This window comes from Mastigoproctus giganteus, chromosome 2 (genome assembly GCF_048544385.1).
Source record: "Mastigoproctus giganteus isolate SK-2022 chromosome 2, ASM4854438v1, whole genome shotgun sequence".
Taxonomy (NCBI): Eukaryota; Metazoa; Arthropoda; class Arachnida; order Uropygi; family Thelyphonidae; genus Mastigoproctus; species Mastigoproctus giganteus.
Genome location: NC_143576.1, coordinates 264,017,061 through 264,043,992, shown reverse-complemented (window position 1 = coordinate 264,043,992; position 26,932 = coordinate 264,017,061). Strand labels below are relative to the sequence as shown.

General features: G+C 38.7%; 1 protein-coding gene across 1 annotated transcript in view; it reads right to left on the bottom strand.

Moving 5' to 3' along the window:
• The window catches only part of LOC150090449 (uncharacterized), a 420,985-nt gene that overhangs the window by 205,006 nt on the left and 189,047 nt on the right, over positions 1 to 26,932 (bottom strand). Inside the window, exons 12-13 of the mRNA XM_090390317.1 lie at positions 18,117 to 18,241; positions 12,221 to 12,258 (exon numbers count right to left, since the gene is read on the bottom strand). Coding sequence (XP_090246443.1) covers positions 12,221 to 12,258; positions 18,117 to 18,241 — 163 coding nt within the window. The remainder of the gene's footprint in view (positions 1 to 12,220; positions 12,259 to 18,116; positions 18,242 to 26,932) is intronic.

The window sequence follows — 26,932 nt, the reverse complement described above, 5'->3', positions numbered from 1 at the left end:
AAGTTTGCAGATGATACAAAGGTTGGCAGGGTTGTCAAGGACACTACTGACACTATGCTGCTGCAACAGGATCTGGAAAGGTTGAGCAGATGGGCTGAGAGGTGGCAAATGAAGTTTAACATTGACAAATGTAAAGTACTACACATGGGAAAAAGCAACCCCAGAGCAACGTATCAACTCTGTGGTACTACACTGACAGTGGTAGAGAATGAAAGGGACTTGGGGGTGATTGTGCAGGCAGATATGAAGTTCTCTGAGCAGTGCAGACGGGCTGCAAGAGTAGCTCATGGAGTATTGTCAATGATATACAGGAATTTTTCCAGCAGGGATAAGGAGGTGATTATTCCATTGTATAAGGCAATGGTCAGGCCACACCTAGAGTACTGTATACAGGTCTGGAGGCCTCATTTCAAGAAGGATGTAGAGCTGCTGAAACGAGTACAGAGAAGGGCAACAAAATTAGTGAATGGAACAAAGGGGTGCTCTTAAGAAGAAAGGCTTAAGTTTTGCAAATTACAGTGTCTGGAGACTAGGCACCAGCGAGGTGATCTGATAGAGGTGTATAAAGCCTTGAATGGTTTAAGCATGCTCAATGCTGATGGGATTCTTCCTCTAGCTCAGAAAAATCACCTGAGAGGGCATAAATTCAAATTGAGGAAAGACAGATGTAGGATAGACGTGCGGAAATTTGACTTTAGCCAGCGGGTGGTTGGTTGGTGGAACAGACTGCCATCCCTTGTGGTGGAGGTTGATAGCCTAAATAAGTTTAAGGCTCAGCTGGACAGGTATTTTGAACGAACAGAGGGGTGATGTGGAAGTGGTTTTTTTTTTTTTTTTTTTTGGCTGATGCTGCATAAGCTTGCTTTCTTGCATCAAATGCCTCTACTAATGCTAATACTTTTGCTATGTGGTCAGCCCAGTTCATTACCTGGGATTCCTACATGTCATGGAATCCAACAGAATCAAACTGTTTCATTTTTGTGTTTCAACATTATTAATCCAATCCTGAGAGGGATCCAAGTTTCCCTTGGATCCCTCTCAGGACTGGATGTAGACCACTATTATTATTTTGTAAAGCTCGTATTGTTAGCATTACTAGATTTTAGCAGAGGCACATGATACAAGAAACCAAGCTTATGGAGCATCAGCCAAGAGAAAAAAAAAAAAAAAAACCTCCCATTTATTTCACTCATCTATTCACTCCAAATGCTTGTGCAGCTCAGCCTTCAATTTATTTAAGCTATCAACTTCCAACGACAAGAGATGGAAGTCCGTTCCAGAAATCAACTACCCACTGGCTAAAGACAAATTTCTGCACATCTATTCTACAACTGTCTTTCCTCAGTTTGAATCTATGCCTGCTCAGGATCATAATCTGAGCAAGAAGAAGAATCCCATCAGCATTGAGCTTGCTCAACCCTTTCAATGCTTTATACACCTCAATCAGATCACCTCGCATGTGCCTAGTCCCCAGGTGCTGCAATAGGCAAAACTTAAGCCTATCTTGGTAAGAGCACCCCTTTGTTCTCCTCACCAATCTTGTTGCCCTTCTTTGTTCTCATTTTAAGAACTCTACATCCTTCCTAAAATGAGCTCTCCAGACCTGTACACAGTATTCAAGGTGTGGCCTGACCATTGCCTTGTACAATGGGAAAATTCCTAAATATCACTGACAAGACCCCATGACCTGCTCTGGCAGCTCTCTGCACAGTGAACTTCATATCTGACTGAACAATTATCCCCATGTCTTTTGCACTCTGCACTTCCCTGAGTGTAGTACCACACAATTGGTATGTTTCTCTTGGATTACTGTTACCCATATGCAGTACTTTTGTTAATGTTAAACTTCAGATGCTACTTCTCAGCCCATTTCCCAAACTTATCTAGATCCAGTTGCAGTAGCATACAGTCTTTACTGTCATTAACAACCCTGCCAACCTTAATATCACCTGCTGACTTGGACATTAAGCCTGATATACCCACGTCAATATCACTGATGAATACACAAAACAACAATGGGCCTAGCACCAAACTCTAGGTAACTCCACTAATAACATCAGTCCATGAAGAACAGTGTCCACCCCAGGTGCCTTCCTTATGTATAACTTCAACAATTTCTCCTTAAGTTATTACAAAATCACATAGCTCTGTGTTAAGAGTTTGATAAGCTTCTGGCATTTCCCTCCTTGAATAGCTCCTCGTGTGTGAATGTAGATGCAAAATAGTCATTCAGTTTATCAGCTACCCGAGCATGTGATTATCAATAGTAAACCATGTATGTTAAGTGGATCAATCTGATTCATCCCTTTCCTTCTAGAGTTTACATAAGTAAAGAACTCTTTGCCAAATATTTCTCGTAATCTGCCTTCCCTTGCCTAACCTCCTGTGTGACTTGATTAGAGACTAGCTTATATCTGCCATAGGCTTCTGTGTCGCCTGATAATTTATATCCATCCCATGCATTTTTCTTCTCTGCCAAGAACCTCATTAATTCATCTGACATCCATTTAGGCCTAAACCTTGGACAGTATTTCTTAATTGGTATGAAAAGCCTAGTAGCCTCCAAGATTAAGTCCATGAAAGCTTCGCATTTAGAATTCACCACTGGTAACATTATCAGTTGATCCCACTGTAGAGAATTTAAAAACTGTCTGAGACCACTGTAGTCACCTTTACGAAAACAAAAACTCTTCCCTTTACCCTTGATGGTAGTTACATCTTTAAGTAAATCCCACATCAGTGCACTGTGATCACTGTCACCTAGTAGTTCCTTTATCTCCAAATTCTTAATGCATGAATAATCACTGCTGAAAATCAGATCAAGAGTATTACTCCCTCTGGTTGCCTCTTGAACATGTTGCTGTAGAAGACAGTCATCCAATATATCCACAAACGTCTTGCTGGTGTGCAAGTTACCAACCAACAAGTTCTAGTCAATATCTGGAAAGTTAAAATCCCCTGTTATAAGACATTCTGATTTACTGGCCCACTATTTCTCTGCTTAATTGCTCATTGTACTTATCAGATTCATTAGGCCTAGAACATACATCTACTCTTATTTTCCCTTTCCCAGTGATTACGTCACACCACACTGATTCAACATTGCCTTGTCCACCAATGTCAACTGTCAACTGGATGCACTTCCTTAGATTTTGTTTCTTAACTAACAGCATAACCCTTCCTCTCTTCCTGTCCCATCTGTCTTTTCATCTGACATCCATTTTGGATGTGAGATGAAACACACTGTACTCCCTGAATTCCAATTGTGCACTGCTTATATCTGTGTGACACCACGTCTCTGATATCCCAAAAATATCTGCCTTTGATGTCTTGACCAGCACTTTAAACTCATCAAATTTATTAACTATACTTCTAGCATTGGTGTACATGCAAGTATACATGCACCTGTTCTTACTCTTAGTTACCTTAACACAACCCATGTATTTACTTGTTTCACTACGCCTCCCAGCAGACCTGGAATTACCAGCAACTTGCTTTCCAGGCTGCTGCTCATTCCAACAGAAGAAGTGCAAGAATCACCTTAGCCTCTGCCTGCAGCCACAGTTAATCTTTTAATCTATGTATCCCCCAAATCTAGCAGTTTTCCGACCTACCTAACACTGCCTCGATAGCATCAGCAAATATTCTTGCACCCTTCCTATTTAAGTGTGCCCCATATCCCCGAAGGAGTCTGAAAATTAGGCTGTATGGAATATTTTTATTGCATATCTTAACTGTTAATTACAATGCATTTAGTTCAGCCATATAGATACTACACGCTGTTGAAAGTTGCTATGAGTGCAGTAGAATAAGCATTTGAGGTGACCATGATTTGAAATGATTAACTGTAACCTCCTCTGACTGATTTTGCATGCTTGAGTATAAACACATTCATTTATATTTAATTTAAAGCTTCCAAAACTTCACTTGGCAGCATACTTCTCCATCATACATTCAGCACGTGTATTACCAAATTCTATATTTTACAGATAAACTTGCAACTGCCATATATAAATGAAGATCTTATCAACTTGAAACTAAGTCTATTGATCATCAAGCACAAAGCGTTCACAAAGAATTAAATTTATTTTAAAACCAGAGCAGCATCACACATGAATAAGGGAAGTTTTTATTTCTAATTAAATAAATAAACTTTGCAGTAGGCAGCTTGGCAGCTTTCAACTGACAAGGACATACAGCACAGGAATTTATATATCTACATTAAATGTTTGTATCAGCACTTAAGAGGATAATAAAAATACATTTTTGAAAATAAAATTTTGATACTCTTTAAGAAATGAATTAAAATTAATTGCACGAGTACCTCCACAATAAAACTAAGTTTTATCACGAAGTACTTACATAATTAATTTAGTCACTTCTTAAATAAAACACCCCTACAAAAAAGAAAAGAAAAGAAAAGAAAAAAAAAAAAAAAAAATCGCTTTTAAAGTCAGTCATTACTCATACTTTCATACTATATCTAATACTGCTATATGAACTTCAATGGAAAAATCTGAGTCAAAATAAAGTGAGAAATGTGCATGCTAGGTGCAGACAGCATCAAGAAATTAGGTGTCAACTCAGCATTCTGATGGGCAACTATAAGAGTTTGAAAAATTGGGTAGATGCCCTCAAAGGTATTAAAGTGGGGAACCCATCACATTCTCAATGCCAGAGCTCAATCTTGTATTCAAGCAACACAGCAGCAAATCTTCAGGGCAGAATGTGCTGGTCCTACAGGAGCCTGTTATTGTCGGGGAGACTATTATAAGGGAGACAGGTAATATATTGTGAAAAAAGGATAAGTGGAATAGGACCAAGGTATATCTGCCAGGGGCAAAAATTGATTATACTGTAGAGCAGATATCATCCTTTAAGGGCACAAAAGGTGACATCGTTATACACGTTGGCACTAATGACATTAAGAGTAGGAGATCTGCAGATTTACTTAACAAGTACAAGTCAATGTTGAAAAAAAGTCACAAGTTAGAGTTAAATTTGAAAATGTCTGCAATTCTGCACAGACACAATAGGAGAGAGTATATGATGAGAGCCTTGTCAATCAATTCGGCCATGGAGAGATTGTGCAAGACTCGTGGTATAGAATTTTTTTCAGTGTGATCCATGCTTACAATTAAATAGAAAGGGTGCAAGAATATTTGCTGATGCTATCGAGGCAATGTTAGCTGTGTCAGAAAACTGCTCGCTTGGGGGATTCAGAGACTAAAAGATTAACAGTAGCCGCAAGCAGAGGTGACAGTGATTCTTGCACTGCTTCTATTAGAATGAGCAGAAGCCTGAAAACAAGGTGATGAGGATTTCAAGGACTTGTGGGAATCATCATAGAACAAGTAAATACATGGACTGTTTTAGGGAAACTAGGAGTAAGAACAGGTGCATGTATACTTGCATGTACACCAATGCTAAGAGTATAGTAAATAAATTTGATGAATTTGAAGTGCTCATCAAGATGTTGTTGTTGTGGGGGTTTGATGGCACATAAGCTGCTTCGGCTAGAATGCACCTATTCATTTATTGTAATAATATATGATGGACGGACGAGAACTGTTGCATTCAGCCTAGTATGATAGTTGGCCGAAATAATAATAATATATGAGAAATTCTTGTAACAACAGAAAAGGCTGAAATCAGAAATGACTAAAAACTCCAATTTGCTTCAGAAAGTTGAAAAATTCAGGAATATTTGCATTGTCACCAATGACATTCTCTAGAGTTATTGGTTTCCAAAGGTTAACCAATGATAGCAGGGTTGTATCTCTGTCTTGTTTATAGTATGGGCATTCAATGAGAATGTGTTTGACAGTCGGATTTATAGAACGATGTGGACACAGTGGTGGATCATCTCCTGTGAGTAAATGAAGGTAAGTCAAATGAGTATGACCTATTCTTGCTCTTGAAAGGAGTATTTCTTCTTGTCTTGATGTATGGACAGTGGAACGCCAAATTTTAGGATCCTGTTTAAATTGAAAAAGTTTATTATTTGTTTGAGGGTGTCAGATTGCTGTCCATTCTGTTAGGCATGCACTATAAATGATTTGTGGATAGTCTGAAGCTGGAACAGGGATATTTGTTAAATCTAAGATAGTTGGATTTTTTGCAGCTTTATCAGCCAGTTCATAACCAGAATTTCCGGAATGTGCCAGAATCCAGCAGAAGGTGATCAGTTGGTGGCATTGTTCAATCTGCAGTAATAATCTTCTAATTTCATTTAGAACAGGGTGAACTTTATCTGAGGAGTTACATAATGTCATAATTGAGCTGAGGGAATCAGTGTAAATAACAAATTTTAATGAGCAGTCAGAACAAAGATATTCTAAGGCTAGTTTAATTGCATATAATTCTGCTGAGAAGATACTGAAATAGTGGTATTTAGGAACACTGCTGCTGCTCCAACGTTTGAGTTTGATTTAGAGCCATCTGTATAAATTGGAGAAAAATCAATATATTATCTGTGGGTGTGAACTGCATGGAATTGTTTCACATTTGATGCTTGAAGAATATTTTTTCCCCACTGGCAAAGGTAAGTGTCACAGGTTGGTAGAGGAGGATGAGTCCATGGTGGTTGAATGCACGTTACTACCTGTTGTACAGAATGAATGGAACATTCCATACCTGAATCAGTTCAAGGCGGAGAAGAGCAGCTGGTTTTACTATTTAGGAGATGCAACGTGATGTAATCTGTCAAATCATCAATACGCTGGAGAGGGATTCTTTCCTCATCGAAAGAGATTGATGACTGAAATTTTGCCCAGTTTGCTCGGGCAAATTTCCATTTCCTGCAGGGTTTAGTTAAAGGAGCCTGTGCTATCAATACCTTGCATACGATTGGGAAGTGATCACTGCCCATAGGGTCATTTAGAACATAGCATTCTATGGTCGGGACCAGTACTGGAGAACAAATGGAGAGATTATTGCTGAAGTATGCCCAGTTGAGAGCTGAATGTGGGTGTGCACAGCAGTATTCAGTATGGCAAGGTTTAGTGCCTCTAAAAAAGCTTTCAATGAGTCGACCCCTTCTATCTAATTTAGTAGCACCCAATAAAGGATGGTGCCCATTAAAGTCCCCTAATATAGAGAGAGGTAGACGTATCTGTATGAAGAGGTCTTCAAGTTCTTTAAACAGTAAGTACAGTTTGGCTGTAAGTAGACTGACTAGTGTTATTGCAATACGAAGAGTTATGCAAACAGCAACAGCTTCTATTTCGGTTTGAAGTGGGATATGCTTAGTTGAGATCTTTGAATTTATTAGGATTGCTACACCACCATGGACAGCATTTGTTGTATTGCGATCTCTTCGATAAAAGCAATAGTTCTTTATCGATGGAGAAATTTGCGAGGTTAAGTAAGTTTCCCGAAGACAAAAAGCAACTGGAGAATACCAGTTAATTAGATCATGGATAGCATCTGTGTTGAAACAAAAGCCTCTACAGTTACATTATACAATGCAGCCATTATTTGTATTTAATTGATGGAGCAATATCTGACTGCTTTTTGAAGGTGACTGGCTTATGACATTCCAATTTTTGTTTGTCCTTTTTTTTGGAAAACTGGTATCCATTTCTTCTTCTCTGGCATGAATTTCTAAAATTGGATCTTCCTCAATAGATTGGCATCAGCATTAGCAAAGGCACTTGATGCAAGAAAGCAAGTTTATATAGCATCAGCCAAAAAAAAAAAAAAAAAAAAACCCTTATTTCACACATCAACTCGCTCCAAATGTTTGTCAAGTTCTACCTTGAATCTATTTAAACTATCAACTTCTACAATGACAGATGAAAGTTTGTTACCGCAATCAACCACCCGCTGGCTAAGGGCAAACTTCCGCACATCTATCCTACAACCGTCTTTCCTCAATTTGAATTTATGCCCTCTTAGGTGATTGTTCTGAGCAAGAGGAACAATCCCATCAGCATACAGCATGCTCAAACCATTCAAGGCTATATACACCTCAATCAGATCACCTCACAGGTGCCTAGTCTCCAGACACTGTAATTCGCAAAACTTAAGCCTTTCTTCGTAAGAGCACCCCTTTGTTCCATTCACTAATCTTGTTGCCCTTCTCTGTACTCGTTACAGCAGCTCTGCATCCTTCTTGAAATGAGGCCTCCAGGCCTGTATACAGTACTCTAGGTGTGGCCTCACCATTGCCTTATACAAGGGAATAATCACCTGCTAGAAAAATTCCTATATATCATTGACAATACACCATGAGCTACCCTTGCAGGCCGTCTGCACTGCTCAGAGAACTTCATATCTGCCTGCACAACCACCCCCAGGTCCCTCTCATTCTCTACCACTGTCAGTGTAGTACCACAGAGTTGATATGTTGCTCTGGGGTTGCTGTTTCCCATATGTAGTACTTTACATTTGTCAATGTTAAACTTCATTTGCCACCTCTCAGCCCATCTGCTCAACCTTTCCAGATCCTGCTGCAGCAGCATAGTGTCAGTAGTGTCCTTGACAACCCTGCCAACCTTTGTATCGTCTGCAAACTTGGACATTAAGCTTGATATACCATCATCAATATCATTAATAAATACAGAGAACAATAAAGGACCCAATACTGAACCCTGAGGGACTCCACTAATAACATTAGTCCACGATGAGCAGTGTCCATTGATTACCACTCTCTGTCTTCTCCCCCTCAACCACCCTTTTATCCATAGCAGCAATTTGCCTCCAATGCCACACTGCTCCAATTTGAGCAACAGTCTTCCATGTGCAACAGTATCAAAAGCCTTTCTAAGGTCCAAATATATAATATCAAAGTTATTCCCTGCATCCAGTTCTTTTGTGACTGCGTCATAGTATCCTATCAAATTGGTCAGGCAAGACTTCCCCTTAACAAAACCATGCTGTGTCCTAGCTATAACTGAAGTCTTGTCTAGATGATCCTGCAGTGCTTCTTTAACCAGTGCCTCCATTAATTTTCCAGGAACAGAAGTTAAACTCACAGGTCTATAATTACTTGTGTCAGCCTTTGATCCTCCCTTGTGAATTGGGTTCACATTTGCACATCTCCAATCCATGGGTACCTCCCCTGAGTCCAAGGAAGCTCTCATAATTATGGCTAAGGGTTTGCTTACTTCCTTTGCTGCCTCCTTTAATATAACTGGATAGATCCCATCCACCCCAGGTGCCTTTCTTGTGTTTATCTTCAACAATTTCTCCTCCACTTTACTCTCAGTTATTACAAGATCCTCTAGCTTACTGCTAGAGTTGAATACACCTCTGGCATTCCCCTCACTGAATAACTCCTCATGTGTGAATGTCGATGCAAAATATTCATTTAGTTTGTTAGCTACCTGAGTAGGGTCATCAACAGTTGACCCATCGATATCAAGTGGACCAATCTGATTCATCCCCTTCCTTCTAGAGTTTACATAAGTAAAGAACTCTTTGCTGTTTTTCTTCGCATCCCTTGCCAAGGTTCTCTCGTAATCTGCCTTCGCCTGCCTAACCTCCTTTGTAACCTGGTTACAGATCAACTTGTATCTATCATAGGCTTCTGTGTCACGTGTTAATTTGTATGTATCCCATGCATTTTTCTTCTCTGCCATATGCCTCATTAGTTCATCTGACATCCATTTAGGCCCAAACCTTGAACAATATTTCTTAGTTGGTATGTAAAGCCTCGTAGCTTGCAAGATAAGTTCTTTGAATGCTTCCCATTTTGAATTTGCTGTTGGTAACATCATCAGTTGGTCCCACTGTATAGAATTTAAATACTGTCTCAGTCCATCGTAGTCGCCTTTACGAAAGCAATACCCCTTCACTTTACCCCTAATGGTAGTTACCTCTTTGAGTAACTCCCACTTCAGAACAATGTGATCACTGCCACCTAGTGATTCATTTATCTGCAGATTCTTAATGCATGAAGAATCACTACTGATAATCAAATCAAGAGTATTGCTCCCTGTAGTTGCCTCCTGAACATGCTGATGTAGAAAACAATCATCCAATAAATCCACAAAAGCCTTGCTAGTGTGTGAGTGACCAGCCCCCAAATTCCAGTCAACATCTGGGAAATTAAAATCCCCCATTATAAGACTCTCTGATTCACTGGCCCACTCTATTTCTCTGTACAGTTTCTTATTATACTCATCAGAGTCATTAGGCCTATAGCACACTCCTACTCTCAATTTTGATCTCCCAATGCTTATGTCACACCAAACTGACTCGACACTGCACTGTCCAGCGATGTCGACTGGCTTCACTTCCTTGGATTTTATGTGTTTCTTAACTAATAGCATAACCCCTCCTCCCTTCCTATCCTGTCTGTAGACATTGTACTCCCCAAATTCCAGTTCTGCATTCCTTATATCTGTGTGACACCACTTCTCTGAAATCCCAACAATATCTGCCTTTGATGTTTTGAGCAATAACTGAAATTCATCAAATTTATTTACTAAACTCCTAGCATTGGTGTACACGCAAGTATACATGCACCTGCTCTTTCTCTTAGCCACCCTAACACAACCCATGTGTTTACTTGTACCCCCATGATTCCCAGCAGTCTCTGAAATATCACGCATCTTGTTTTTCAGGCTTCTGCTCATTCTAATAGAAGCAGTGCAAGAATCTCTTTCACCTCTGCCAGTGGCTACTGTCAATCTATTGGTCTTTGTCTCCCCCCAAGCTAGCAGTTTTCCGACCCACCTAACACTGCCTCGATAGCCTCAGCAAATATTCTTGCACCCTTTCTATTTAAGTGTATCCCATCCCTGTAGAAGCAATCTCTCCTGTTAACAAGTACAGTCCAGGCTGAAAAAAATTCTACCCCTTGAGCCTTGCACAATCTTTCCAGGGCCGAATTGATCGACAAGGCTCTCATCATATACTCCCTCCTATCGTGTCTGGGCAGGATTGCAGACACTTTCAAATTCAACCCTAATTCTCGGCTTTTGTTCAACAGTGACCTGTACTTGTTAAGTAATTCTGCCGGTCTCCTACTCTTAATATCATTAGTGCCAACGTGTACAACTATATCACCTTTTGTGCCCTTAAAAGATGATATTCGCTCTACAACGTCATCCACCTTTGCCCCTGGCAGACATACCCTGGTCCTGTTCCACCTATCCTTTTTACAAAGCATGTTCCCCGTTTCCCTGACAATAGAGTCACCAACAACTACTAGTTCCTTCTGGACCAGCGCATTCTGCCTTGGGGGTTGCCGTTGTGTTGCGCGATGACCAATTGCAAGCTCTGGCATTGGTGTGGGCAGCTGAGAGCTTGATGGGCCCCTCACTTGTAATCCTTCGAGGGCATCCGCCCTGTCCTTCAAGCTCTCATAGGCCCATAACAACACTGAGTTGTCGCCTGATTTCCTTACACTCCTTGCATCGCGCACATACAAAGACATCCCCCATGGCAGTATCATGTCCCATACCTGACTGCTCCGCAAACATCAAGCAAATAGTGCAACTTAAAAGGATGTGATTCAGAGGGCAACTGCCCCCCTCAGTTCTCCCCTGAGCCACAGCATTCCCATTAGCTTGAGCCTTTTGCTTTGCTGCTCTGGTTTGAGTCATGGTTTCGATTTACTTTCAATAAAATTTCAATTTCAGTACAAAATTAAATCCTAAACTTGTATCCCAACACAGTTATAACGCTATATTTATGTTTCAGTAACGAGTGTTATCTACGAAATATTTGTTTCAGTAACGAGTGTTGTCTACGAAATCCCTTTATATAACTTCCGTATCAAGTTATGTATTAATTATTTATTTTTACTAATTATTTATGTTACGTAACCTAAGTGGTTATATGTATAGTTAAAAGTACAATTTAATTGCCAATGAAGTTCGACAAGATTAATAGATTTTACTGATTAATTTTCCCGTAACAATGGCGGCTATTTACGAACGGTAAACACATGGATTTGATACCCTTTCCGATACTAAGTAATACCTACAAAATCTCTATCTAAGTTACTTCAAACTTAAGTACCGTAAATAGGACTATAAAGCTACTCTATAAAATAAGTTAATATGTCAATTTAAACTAATAAAGCAAAAAATAAATCAGAAAAAAACTTCTCTGTTCCAAGAGCAGCAGAAAGGCACGTCCGCACCGGCAACTCTCGTCCTCAGAATGCCTCATCTTCGGCATGATCTAAAATTGGCTCATCCTGAAGAGTACTGACATCAGTATCCACTGCTGAGCACAGTTAGTGTTTTTTAGTTGGGGCAGTTACTTTCAGTTTTATTGTTTCTGGCAAAGTATGAGAAGCAGCTGATGGAATAGTAAGTGGAGTGTTACTAGCTCAATTCATTGTACATTACTGTACAGTTGTCTGTTGCGGTGATGAAAGCACAGATTGAGCCAACACAAATGGCTATCAACTGATATTTCCAGATTGCTGCATTACGTAGTGACCTTTTCCTACCATATACTCCCCTTGTGTTTTCTCTAACAACCTATTAACTGAAATCTTAACAGCAGACTTATCATTTATCTGTCAAGAACTTTTCCAGTATTGACTTATGTACGAAAATTGCATTATACCTCATACACAAAGTGTTAATAATACTTTATTCGTAAAAGGCTTTAATGATAAATTTCATTCCTGTAGACTGTAGAATATTCACTTATCACTAAACAATATTTTCATCATGAATAATTATGATAATAATGTTTCAATTAGGAAGATACATGAATTTAAAATTGTTGCACCTTTATGTAAAGTCACTATATACAATTTTTCTCCATTAATTATGGAGAACGGTATAATATTACTTACTGCTAAATGAAGAAGAATATTGTCTTTTGGTAGGAACCTCTTTGAATTATGTGCTGACATAAGCTGAAATTAGAAACAAAAAATCTTATTTAAATAAATATCTTCACTGTATTGCAAAAAGATATAATGTAAACATGAGAAAAAATTAAATTAAACAACATAAATTTACATATATAGACAAACCGCCACAAAACGAAATCGGTCATTCAATTGAAAAATTTGTTATACATAAATTTCATTATAAAGAAATATGACCTTACAACGATGAAAAATACTGCAATTCAGCATTCAGAAACACAGTAAAATATTGGGGGGGGAATCAGAAATAAGTGAGAATGAATATATTTTCAAACATTAAAAAACTGTTAATTTATTAATATCACATATTAAGAAATGACTATGCTGCACCAGCCAAAGAATATTACCGAATTACCCTGTGTGTGAGAGAGAGAGAGAGAGAGAGAGAGAGAAAAACTAAAGGAGTCACCAAGAGAAGAATGATAATATCCAGCTCGGTACCCTGGGCGTGCCAAGCCCATACTCATGAGATGCGAGTCCCTAGGGTTAGGTATTTAAGAATTATGTTGTAAAATATTTGGTTATTTTTTTGTTGTACATGGGATTTTCCTATACATCGTTCATTGGTCCTTGAGGCATTCTCTCAGATATGCCAGACAAGCTGTACTTGCTACCTGGGAGTCTAAAACGCTGATGGAACTGATATTCGGGTGACACTCAAGTCAAATGGATCCAATTTCGGCGAAGTCCGGACAGTCTGTGACAGCCAAATCCTCTGCTTACACCTTCACAATGGTGGGACTGTTAGTAATCCTGGGTATAACCTCCATGCACAAGTATATGGTAGGTGACCACCCAGGTGAGAACCAACGTAAGCAGGGGTTGAGGAGTGGCACCCACACCACAGGGAGGAATGCCGCCCATCTATGTTACCAGGCAATACTAGGTGGTAGGATGACCCTCATCAACCAGTGAAATACCACCACTTTGCTTATTGGAGGCTTGAAATGGCGGAACCCATGTTTAGTCTCTAGAGCTAAGTTCCGGTCAACCCTTCCCCATCTCTTCCATCATGCAGTATGATTGATGACTTTTGAGGTTAAGATGAACATCGTGGCGAGATCCATTATTCCTTACATTTCGAGGGTACAGCTCTAAAACTGTAGTTAGTACACTGGACTGAACCTATAGTGGGGTTCCCCAAGGATCAGTATTAGGACCACTGTTGTTTTTAATTTTCATAAACGACATTGATGAAGGGATAGAGGGCGTGACGTCTAAATTTGCAGATGATGTTAAAATTGGTAGAGTAGTTAATGATCACTGTCAAGCTGAGCTTCTTCAGAGAGACCTAGATAGACTTCAGGAATGGTCAGAAAAATGGCAGCTGTGCTTTAATCCAACAAAGTGTAAGGTATTACACCTGGGAAACAGTAATCCCAAAAAAATTTATTCACTTGGTGGAGTTCAATTAAACCCAGTACTGGAGGAGAGGGACTCGGGTGTTATGATACGGTCAGACATGAAATTCTCTGAGCATTGTAAACAGGTTGCAAGGAAGGCCCATGGTGTCCTATCGATGATCTATCGAACTTTTGCAAGTAGAGATAGGGACGTGATAATCCCATTATATAAGGCTTATGTTAGACCACACTTGGAATACTGTGTTCAAGTATGGAGACCACACCTAAAGAAAGACATCGAGCTTCTTGAAAGGGTGCAAAGAAGGGTAACTCTGGTGAGATCGGCAAAAGGGCGTCCTTATGAAGAAAGACTTCGAATATGTGTGTTGCAGAGTTTGGAAACTGGACACAGAGGAGATTTGATTGAGGTGTTTAAGGCTCTGAGAGGCATCAGTAAAATGAATGAGGACAAAATTTTCAAGATTATAAATGATGCTAGAACTAGGGGACATAAATTCAAGTTACGGGGTGAAATGTTTAGATTGGAGTGCAGGAAGTTTTATTTTAGCCAGCGAGTTATAAATTACTGGAATAAGTTGCCTTCATGGGTGGTAGAGGCCAACAGTTTGGGGAAATTCAAAGGTTATCTGGATAGCACTTTCGGGTAAGGGAAGCGCATAGGATGATAGGTTTAATTTCCTTTTTTTTTTATTAATTATTATTATTTAGTTATTTATTTTATTTTATTTTGCATCTGCACTGCTCAGAAAACTTCATATCTGCCTGCACAATTATCCCCAGGTCCTTTTCATTCTCTACCACTGTCAGTGTGGAACCACAGAGTTGATACGTTACTCTGGGATTACTGCTTCCAATATGTAGTACTTTAAATTTTTCAATGTTAAACTTCATTTGCCACCTCTCAGCCCATCTGCTCAACTTTGAGATCCTGTTGCTGCAGTATACTGTCATTAGTTTCATTAGCAACCCTGTCAACCTTCGTATCGTCTGCAAACTTGGACATTAAGCCTGATATACCATCATCAATATCATTTATAAATACAGAAAACAACAATGGATCTAACACTGAACCCTGAGGGCCTCCACAAATAACATTAGTCCAAGAAGAGCAGTGTCCATTGATTACCACTCTGTCTTGTCCCTCTCAACCATCCCTTTAACCACGGTAGCAATTTGCCTCCAATGCCACACTGCTCCAATTTGTGCAGCAGTCTTCCATGTGCAACAATATCAAAGGCTTTTCTAAGATCCAAATATATCAAAGAATATCAAAGTTATTCTTTGCATTCAGTTCCTTTGTGACTACACCATAATATCCAATCAAATTAGTCAGACAAGACTTCCCCTTAACAAACCCATGCTGTGTCCGAATTATAACTGAGGTCTTGTCTAGATGATCCTGCAGTGCTTCTTTAACCAGTGCCTCCATTAATTTCCCTGGATCAGAAGTTAAACTAACAGGTCTGTAATTATCTTTGTCTCCCTTTGATCCTCCTTGTGAGGGATCACATTTTTACATCTCCAGTCCATGGGTATCTCCCCTGAGTCCAAGGAAGCTCTCATAATTATGGCTAAGGGTTTGCTTACTTCATTTGCCGCCTCCTTTAATATAACTGGATAGATTCCATCCACCCCAGGTGCCTTTCTTCTGTTTATCTTCAACAATTTCTACTCCACTTTACTCTCAGTTATTACAAGCTTACTGCCAGGGTTGAATACACCTCTGGCATTCCCCTCCCTGAATAACTTCTCATGTGTGAATGTCAATGCAAAATATTCATTTAGTTTGTTAGCTACCTGAGCAGGATCATCAACAGTTGAACCATCGATATCAAGTGGACCAATCTGATTCATCACTTTCCTTCTAGAGTTTACATAAGTAAAGAACTCTTTGCTGTTTTTCTTTGCATCCTTTGCCAAAGATTTCTCATAATCTGCCTTCGCCTGCCTAATCTCCTTTGTAACTTGGTTACGGACTAGCTTATATCTATCATAGGCTTCTGTGTCACATGTTAATTTATATGTTAACATGTTAATTTACATGTTAACTCATCTTTAACACTAAGCCATATAAACATAAAATTTTGAAAATTTGGTACAATTAGATTTAATTAATGACTTTTGCAAAATGTATCAGAGACATCATTATATAAACTGACTCAATTATCTGTTCCAATCCAGAGACTTTTTAATTTTCTGGAGTTTATAGACCCTATTTCTAGCACCAACAATCTCAAACTATACTTTACATAAAATAAATCTATTACACATTAGTTGTAAACATTCTTTTACTGGATGACTGTTATTTATGGAATATCACATCAAAATAAAATAAAATCATCATCATGAACTTGGTCCGGCTTAGGTCTTTTAAGACCTGTTCCGTTGTAGCTCTTGGAGGTGGTCTTGATCTCACCATCATTGTCTTGGTCGACCAACATCTCTCTTGCCTGTAGGTTTGTAGTTAATGGCTAATTTTGGGATCCGGTCTGGGTTCATTCTTTCTACGTGGCTGATCCATTTTTCCTGATACTGTTTTATGTCATTTACTATGTTATCTACTTTTAATTTCTCACGGATATCTATATTTCTTTGGTGGTCTAGTCTTGTAAAGCCTAATAATGGTCTTAAAAATTTCATTTGTGCTGCTTCTAGTTTGTGTGCATCTTTCTTATTTATGACCCAAGTCTCACAGCTGTAGAAGAGGGCTGGTTTTGAAGTGATGTTGTGCAGTCGTAATTTTGTTTCAGTTGTCATTTGTTTTCCGAAGTGGCGTTTAATCGTTCCATTCATTTTATTATATTTTTGTAGTTTAATGTGGATGTCTTTGCCTTCATTTGATATTAAATTTTCCAAATAGGTGAAGTCAAATATTTGTTCTATTATTTTATCATCAATAACAATTTTGACTCTTTGTATGTTTTTTCCACATAATCCCATTGATTTTGTTTTTGAGGTGGAGATTTTCATCTTGTACTTTTTACCTATTTTATTAAGTTCATTTGCTGCTATCTGTAGTTCATCTTCGGATTTTGCAATTATAACTTGATCATCAGCATATAATATAGTTTGGATTTTATTCCTGTTGTTCAACTGTATTCCATTGTTAATTGTTTGTTTCCATTCTTTAAGAATTTTATTGATGTAGATATTAAATAAATTCGGTGATAGTCCACATCCTTGTTTCACTCCTTTATTGGTGTTAATGGTCTGATAGTTGGCTATTAGAATATTTTATACAGACTTGAGTTTTTATATAGGCTTTGGATCGCTTTCCGGAGTTGGGTTGGAATATTTTCTTCACGTAGAATCTGCCAAAGTTTTTCCCAGTTTACATTGTCATATGCTTTTTCAAAATCAATAAAGAGCAGAAATGTTGGTAGATTGAATTCTCTTCTTTTATCCAAAATTTGCTGTAGTGAGAAAATGGCATCTATTGTGCTTCTCCCTTTTCTGAACCCACATTGTTCTTCTTCTAAGAATTGTTCACTGTATTTATTAAGTTTATTCTTTAGTATATTAGAGTATAGCTTTGCAGCAGTTGACAGCAGTGTTATCCTTCTGTAGTTGTTAGGTTTATTTCTGGAGCCTTTTTTGTGTAAATTGATTACTATTCCTGTTTCACAATCTTTGGGTATCTGTTGCTTATGCCATATGATGTTAAATAATTTTAGTAGTGCGTTTTTTAGTAAGGTGCCCCCATATTTAAATAGTTCTAAATTCAAATGGTCTATGCCTGGGCTTTTTCGGTTTTTTGATTTTTGTAATATTAACTCTAGTTAATATTACAAAAATCTGAAAAAGCCCAGGCACAGACCAAAATCATCATTAACAATTGAAATATCTGAAATTGCACTTTTCATTTTCATAAGATAGTTTAAATACTTCAAGCTAAACTAATCATGAACATAGGTTACTCACTAATTCAAGAGATGCTGTCTGACCACAAACAGTTGCATAGTGTTTGGGAGAATAGCCCTGATTATCTACCAGACATGGATCTGCTCCAGATTCTAAAATAGCAGTCACACACCTAAAGAAAAAAGGATGGGGAAGGGGATAGAAAGAAAGTGTATCAAATATACAGAGCTGAAAAAGATTAACAAAGTTAGTATATCTCATATAAATCTATAGTTAAATCTCAAAACTCCATGAGAAGTAATTTAAAAAAATCTCCTTAAAAAAAAAAAAATGCTTATTTAGTTCTACTCATAGGTCTACAACCATTTGCTGAATCAGAAGTATATCTAAATCTAACAGGAATTAAATGATTTTGTGAAAACTGACAGAAAAGCAAATGAGATATTGTTAAATCTAAAACTAACTAAGGCATCTAGGGCATTTACTCAATTACTTTAAGAGAGGCAGCAAAAGAGGTAAACAAACCTTTACCAATAATTATGACAGCATTCTTGGATTCGTGGGTGGTCCCTACAAATTGGAGATATGTGAATATCTCCCCAATTCAAAAAGCATGATCGAAGGGTGTCACGAGTAAGTACAGACCTTGAAGTCTGACTTCTGTTCCAGGGAAAATATTAGAGTAAACCAGTTAAAGAAGTAATGCAGGACCACCTCGACAGGAAAGCAGTTATATACAACAACATAGATTTGTTAAGGGACAATATTGTCTGACCAATCTGAATGGATATTATAATGCAGCAACAAAGGAACTGGATGCAAAAAATAATATTTTTTCGTATCATATACTTAGACTTTAGAAGAAGCTTTGATGCTTTTCAACACAAAACACTGCTGTACATTAGCATTAGTAGAGGCATATAATGCAAGAAAGCAAACTTATGAAGCATCAGCAAAAAAAAAAAAAACCTCCCATTTCGTCCCTCCATTCGTTTCAAATTGCCTGTCCAACTCAGCCTTAAATTTATTTAGGCTAGCAACTTCCACAACAAAAGATGGACGTCTGTTCAGTCAAGCAACCACCTGTTGGCTAAATGCAAATTTACACACATCTGCTCTACAACTGTGTTTCCTCAATTTGAATCTATGCCCCCTCAGGTTCTTAATCCTAGCAATAGGGAAGGATCATATCAGCACTGAGCCTGCTGAACCCATTCAAGGCCTCGTAGAAGTCAATCAGATCATGTCGCAGGTGCTTAGCCTACAGATGCTGCAACTTACAAAATTTAAGCCTCTCCTGATAAGAGAACACCTTTGTTCCGCTCACCAATCTTGTTGCCCTTCTTTGTACTCATTCTGGCAACTCTAGATCCTTCCCGAAATGAGGCCTCCAGACCTGTATACAGTAGGTGTGACCTGACCATTGCCTTGTACAAGGGGATAATCACCTCCCTGTCCCTGCTAGCAAAATTCCTATATATCATTGACAAGACTCCATAACCTACTGTGGCACCCTGTCCGCACTTCTCAGCAAACTTCATATTTGACTGCACAATTACCCCCAGATCTTTTTAACTTTCCACTTCCCTGAGACTAGTACCACAGAGTTGATACATTGCTCTTGGGTTATTGCAACCCATATGCAGTACTTTGCATTTGTCAATGTTAAACTTTAGTTGCCACTTCTCAGCCCATTTGCCCAACTTATCTAGATCCAGTTCGAGTAGCAAACTGTCTTTACTGTCGTTAACAACCCTGCTAAACTTTGTATCATCTGCAAACTTGGGCATTAATCTTGATATACCTTCATAAACATCATTGATGAATATACAAAACAACAATGGGCCGAGCACCAAATCCTGGGCAACTCAACTAATAATACTGGTCCACAAAGAGAAGTGTCTATTGATTCCCACTCTCTGTCGTCTCTCACACATCCATCCCTTTATCCATTGTAGCAAATTACCCTTAATGCCATACTTCTCCAATTTGTACAGCAGTCTTCCAAGCCGACCGGGCTAGCCGAGTGGGTAAAGTACCTGCCCAGCAACCCAAAGGTCGCGGGTTCGATTCCCGCCTCGGGCTTGGATCAAAGTACTGCAAAAACCTTGGGAGGTGCAATATGGCCATAGAAGCCGATGCCCAAACAACTACCAAATCAAAAAAAAATCAATCAAGCAGTCTTCCAGATGCAACAGTATCAAAAGCTTTCCTGAAATCCAAGTATATGATATCAAAATTATTTCTGACATTCAGTTGCTTTGTGACCACTTCATAGTATCGAATCAAATTGGTCAGGCAAGACCTCCCATTTACAAACAAATCCATACTGTGCCTTAACTATCACTGCGGTCTTGTCAAGATGATTCTGCATTGCTTCTTTAACCAGTGACTCCATTATTTTCAGTGGAACACAAGTTAAACTAACAGGTCTATAGTTACTTGTGTCACCTTTTGAAACCCCTTTGTGAATGGGTGAGACATTTGCACACCGCCAGTACATGGGGACTTCCTCTGAGTCCAAGGAAGTTCTCATAATTATGGCTAAGGGTTTGCTTACTTCCTTTGCTGCCTCCTTTAATATAACTAGATAGATCCCGTCCACCCCAGGTGCCTTCGTTATGTTTAACTTCAACAATTTATCCTCCACTTTGCTCTCAGTGATTACAAAATCACTTGGCTCCCTGTTAGAGTCGGATAAACTTCTGGCATTCCCCTTATTGAATAACTCCTCATGTGCGAATGTAGAGGCAAAATACTCATTCAGTTTATCAGCTATCTGAGCATGATCATCAATAGTCAACCCATCTATTAAGTGGTCCAATCTGATTCATCCCTTTCCTTCTAGAGTTTACATAAGTAAATAACTCTTTGCTGTTTTTGTTTGCATCCTTAGCCATAGATTTCTCGTAATCTGCCTTTGCCTGCCTAACCTTCTTTGTGACTTGATTACAGGCAAGCTTATATCTGGCATAGACTTCTGTGTCGCCTGATAATTTATATACATCCCATACATTTTTTTTCTCTGCTACGCTACAAGCCTCATTAATTCATCTGACATCCATTTAGGCCTGAACCTTGAACAGTATTTCTTAGTTGAAATGAAAAGCCTAGTAGCCTCCAAGACTAAGTCCCTGAAAGTTTCCCATTGAGAATTCAGCATTACTAACAACATCAGTTGCTCCCATTGTACACAATTTAAAAACTGTCTGAGACCCCTGTAGTCATCTTTACGAAAGCAAAAGTCCTGCCCTTTAGCTTTGATGGTAGTTCCATCTTTAAGTAATTCCCATATCAGTACATTGTGATCACTGTCACCCAGTGGTTCCTTTGTCTGCAAATTCTTAATACATGAATAATCACTGATGATAATCAGATCAAGAGTATTACTCCTTCTGGTTGCCTCTCGAACATGCTACTGTAGAAAACAGTCATCCAATAAATCCAAAAAAGTCTTGCTAGTGTGTAAGTGACCAACCCACAAGTTCCAGTAAATATCTGGAGAGTTAAAATCTCCCTTATCAGACATTCTGATTTACTGGACCACTATTTCTCTGCACAATTGCTCATTATACTCATCAGATTCATTAGGCCTCTAATACACGCCTATTCTCATTTTTCCTTTCCCAGTGCTTATGTCACACCAAACAGACTCAACATTGCATTGTCCACCAACATCAATTGGATGCACTTCCTTGGATTTTATGTGTTTCTTAACTAACAGCATAACCCTCCTCTTGTCCTGTCTATCCTTTCTGTACACATTCTACTCCTCCAATTCTGCACTGCTTGTATCTGTGTGACGCTACGTCTCTTATATCCCAACAATATCAGCCTTTGGTGACTTCACTAGCACTTCAAGCTCATCAAATTTATTAACTATACTCCTAGCATTTGTGTACATGCAAGTATACCTGCACCTGTTTCTACTCTTCGTTAACCTAACACAGCCCATGTATTTATTTATTCGTTCTACGATGACTCCCAACAGTCCTGGAAATCTCCATTGCCTTGCTTTCCATGCTGCTGCTGCTGCTGCTGCTCATTTTAATTGAAGCTTATGCTGATATTCTGGCTTATGTTACCCATTTTTGGACAAATTCAATGGAAAAGTTCAGTGAAATTCAAGAAATTGCTCTTGACATCTCAAGGACTTTCAATCGTGTTTGGCATAAAGGTCTTCTAAACAGGCTTCCATTTTATGGTTTGCCAATTGTTTTTTTGCAATTGGTTATCCAGTTTTCTCTCTGTTCGCTCACTGAGGGTGATGGTGGATGGCTCTCTGTCATCTAACTTCTCCACTAATGCTCCCCCAAGGTTCAGTTCTTGCCTCCATTCTTTTCCTCTTGTATATTAATGACCTTCTTCCAATGACCAGAAATCCTATCCATAGTTTTGCTGATGATAGCACATTGCATTCTACTTTCCAGTTTGTGAAACCTTGCCCTGCTCAATCAGCTTCAACTTCTCGAATATCCGCTAACAATTCCTTAAATGCCGATCTCCAGGTAATTCTCCAGTGTGGCAAAGACAACTTAGTTGATTTCAATCCTTTTAAAACTCAGTCCCGTGTTATATATCTCGCAAAAGGGATTCTTCTGCTCCTATTATTATCTTTGGTGACACTCCAATTTCTAGGCAAGATGATATATCCCTTTTGGGGATTACCCTGACTTTTAATCTCTCTTTTTTGCACAAGTACATTACAAATATTGTTTCCTCTGCTTCTAAAAACTTGGTTTTCTCTTTCGCTCTCAGCGTTACTTTTCTTATGAACAGCGGTTCACTCTGTCAAATCGTAGGGTTAATTAATGACTCATCTCTAACAGAGTCTCTCTACTCTCTGTCTCATAGACATACTGTTTCTGCTGCCTTTTCTACAGATACTTCCTGTGGCACTGTTCTTCTGAATTGGCTTCTATAATTCCTGCTCTCTCGCTTTCAAAACATTCCGAACACATGCCGCCACCACCAAACATCCATTTACTGTCCAACTTCAAACTCACCAAACCAACTTTTCATCTTCCTCGTTTATTCATTTAACTGCCGTTTTCTGGAACAACCTTCCTTCATATGTATTTCTTGAAAATTACAGTCTACAGAAGTTCAAGTCTAATGTCAAAAAATATCTTCTTTCGTCTTCCCAACCTCCAACCCATGCACGGTACTAAGTACTATAGGTTCTAATACCTCTCTTGTTTGGGGTTCTATTAAAAAAAAAAAAAATTATCACCCCGCACTAGCAGGTTTCCGACAACATAACACTCCTCGATGCCCTCTGCATATATTCTTGCACCCTTTCTATTTAAGGGTACCCCATCCCTATAGAAGCAGTCTCTCATGTTAACAATGCTGCATATAGGTTTGAAAACTTCATTTTAGAAAGGTTATTTGTTTGTTTTTTTTTTTTAGGAGCATTAGCAACTAAGGCCATATTGCTCCGGGATATGCGGTGGTCATTCCCTGACCTTTCGGCATCCTCCGTATTTGGTGGTGACGGGCTCGAACCCCGGTCTAATCAAAAAGCGTGTGCTGCTCCTTCCCACCTGGCTACAGAGGCGCCATTTTTTTTTTTTTTTTTTTTTAGAAAGGATATCATCTCTGTTATTCTTCTGTGTGCCATTGGAAATGGTACTGAAAAGAATAACAAGATTAACATTAGTATTAGTAGAAACATATGATGCAAGAAAGTAAGCTTATGCAGAATCAGCCAAGAAAAAAAAAAAAAAAAAAAAAAACCTTCCTATTTCACCAACAAAGGGTGGAAGTCTGTTCCACCAACCAACCACCCCACTTGGCTAAAGACAAACTTCTGTACATCTATCCTACATTTGTCTTTCCTCAATTTGAATTTATGCCCTCTCAGGTGATTATTCTGAGCAAGAGGAAGAATCCCATCAGCACTGAGCATGCTCAAACCATTCAAGGCTTTATACACTTCAATCAGATCACCTCGCAGGTGCCTAGTCTCCAGACGCTGTAATTTGCAAATCTTCAGCCTTTCTTCTTAAGGGCAGCCCTTCATTCCATTCACTAATCTTGTTGCCCTTCTCTGTACTCATTCCAACAGCTCTACATCCTTCTTAAAATGAGGCATCCAGACTTGTATATAGTAATCAAGGTGTGGCGTGACCATTGCCTTATACAAGGGGATAATCACCTCCTTATCCCTGCTAGAAAAATTCCTGAATATCATTGACAAGACACCATGAGCTATTCTTGCAGACCGTTTGCACTGCTCAGAAAACTTCATATCTTCAGATTATATGGAAACCCTAGCAAAAAAGACTGGGTTTCTATAAGCTGCAGAATCTGGATGGTAGACATCTTTCTGGTGACATACGAGTTAAGCCTTTTAAACTAACTGTGGATAGCATCTTTTCTCTTTCTCAGATGACAGTCACAAGGTGATTTAATTTAAATTGAAAATGGGTCAGTGTAGAATAGATGAATGAAATTTGCCTTCGGCTAGGAAATAACTAATTGCAAGAATAAATTTTCCCCTAGTGTTCTGGAAATAGGTAGTTTTAATAAATATAAAGAACGATCAAGAAATTAGTAGAAGGAATGGGCAGATGCTGTTTCATTTGCTAATACTAAAATAGTTATTTTGAACTAAGTCCCAATTATCAAGAAAAATGCCACAAGTTTTTGCGAGATACTGACACTTTACAAATTTGATTTAAACAGAATTAAATACCAAGTTGATATCTGTTTACAGAAACTTTGTAGGAAAGAAATTTAACTTGCATACTATAAAACAATGCTATTAGGAATGACACTATACCTTGCATATTTGGTGTTATTTAAACAGACATCCAATTAGATACACTGAATCTTACAAAAAAGTCAGAATTTGTCAATTTATTCTTGTTTCTTGTCAAAATTATTTCACCCTTTGAATAGTATCTGAATGAGTATAATGAGCAATTGTGCAGAGAAAGAGGGTGCCATTAAATCAGAATGTCTTATAATAGTGGATTTTAACTTTCCAGATATTGACTGGAAATTGTGGGTTGGTCACTTGCAACACTAGGCAAGACCTTTTTGGATTTATTGGATGACTGTTTTCTACAGTAGCATGTTCGAGAGGCAACCAGAGGGAGTAATACTCTTGATTTGATTATCATCAGTGATTATTCATGCATTAAGAATTTGAAGATAAAGGAACCACTGCGTCACAGTGATCACAATGTACTGATATGGGAATTACTTAAAGATGTAACTACCATCAAGGCTAAAGGGAAGGCTTCTGCTTTCGTAAAGGTGACTACAGGGGTCTCAGACAGCTTTTAAATTCTATGCAGTGGGACCAACTGATGATGTTACCAAAAGCAAATTCTAAATGGGATGCATTCAAGGAATTAATCTTCGAAGCTACTAGGCTTTTCATACCAAAAGAAATATTGTTCAAGATTTAGGTCTAAATGGATGTTAGATGAATTAATGAGGCTCGTGGGAGAGAAGAAAATATGGGATGGATATAAATAATCAGGCGACACAGAAGCCTATGGCAGATATAATCAGTCTCTAATCAAGTCACACAGGAGGTTAGGCAAGGGAAGGCAGATTACGAAACATATTTGGCAAAGGATGCAAATAAAAACGGCAAAGAGTTCTTTACTTATGTAAACTCTAGAAGGAAAGGAATGAATCAGATTGGACCACTTAACATCATAAATGGGTTCAATATTGATGATCATGCTCAGGTAGCTGATAAACTGAATGAGTATTTTGCATCTACATTGACACATGAGAGTTATTCAATGAGGGGAATGCCAGAAGTTTATCACACTCTAACAGGGAGCTAAGTGATTTTGTAATCACTGAGAGCAAAGTGGAGGAGAAATTGTTGAAGTTAAACAAAATGAAGGCACCTGGGGTGGACGGGATCTCTTCAGTTATATTAAAGGAGGCAGCAAAGGAAGTAAGCAAACCCTTAGCCATAATTATGAGAGCTTCCTTGAACTCAAGGGAGGTCCCCAAGGACTGGAGGTGTGCAAATGTATCACCAATTCACAGAGGGGGTTCAAAAGGTGACACAAGTAACTATAGACCTGTTAGTTTAACTTGTATTCCGGGGAAAATAATGGAGTCACTGATTAAAGAAGCAATGCAGGATCATCTCAACAAGAGTGCAGTAATAGTTAAGACACAGCATGGGTGTGTTAAAGGGAGGTCTTGTCTGCCAATTTGATTGGATACTATGATGTGCTCACAAAGGAACTGAATGTCAAAAATTATTTTGATATCATATACTTGGATTTCAGGAAAGCTTTTGATACTGTTACATCTGGAAGACTGCTGTAGAAATTGGAGAAGTATGGCATTAAGGGTGAGTTGCTACAATGGATAAAGGGATGGTTGAGTGGAGAATGACAGAAAATGGAAACCAACGGACACTGCTCTTTGTGGACAAATGTTATTAGTGAAGTTCTCCAGGGTTCGGTGCTGGGCCCATTGTTGTTTTGTGTATTCATCAATGATATTGATGAAGGTACATCAGGATTAATGTCCAAGTTTGCAGATGATACACAGGTTGGCAAGGTTGTTAACGACAGTAAAGACAGTATGCTACTCCAACTGAATCTAGATAAGTTGGAAAAATGGGCTGAGAAGTGGAAACTGAACTTTAACACTGACAAATGCAAAGTACTGCATATGGGCAGCAATAACCCAAGAGAAACATACCAACTGTGTCGTACTATACTCAGGAAAGTGGAAAGTCAAAAAGATCTGGGGGTAATTGTGCAGTCAAATATATAGTTTGCGGAGCAGTGCAGATGGGCTGCCAGGGCTGGGCATGGAGTCTTGTCAATGACATATAGGAATTTTGCTAGCAGGAAGGAACAGAGACGTGATT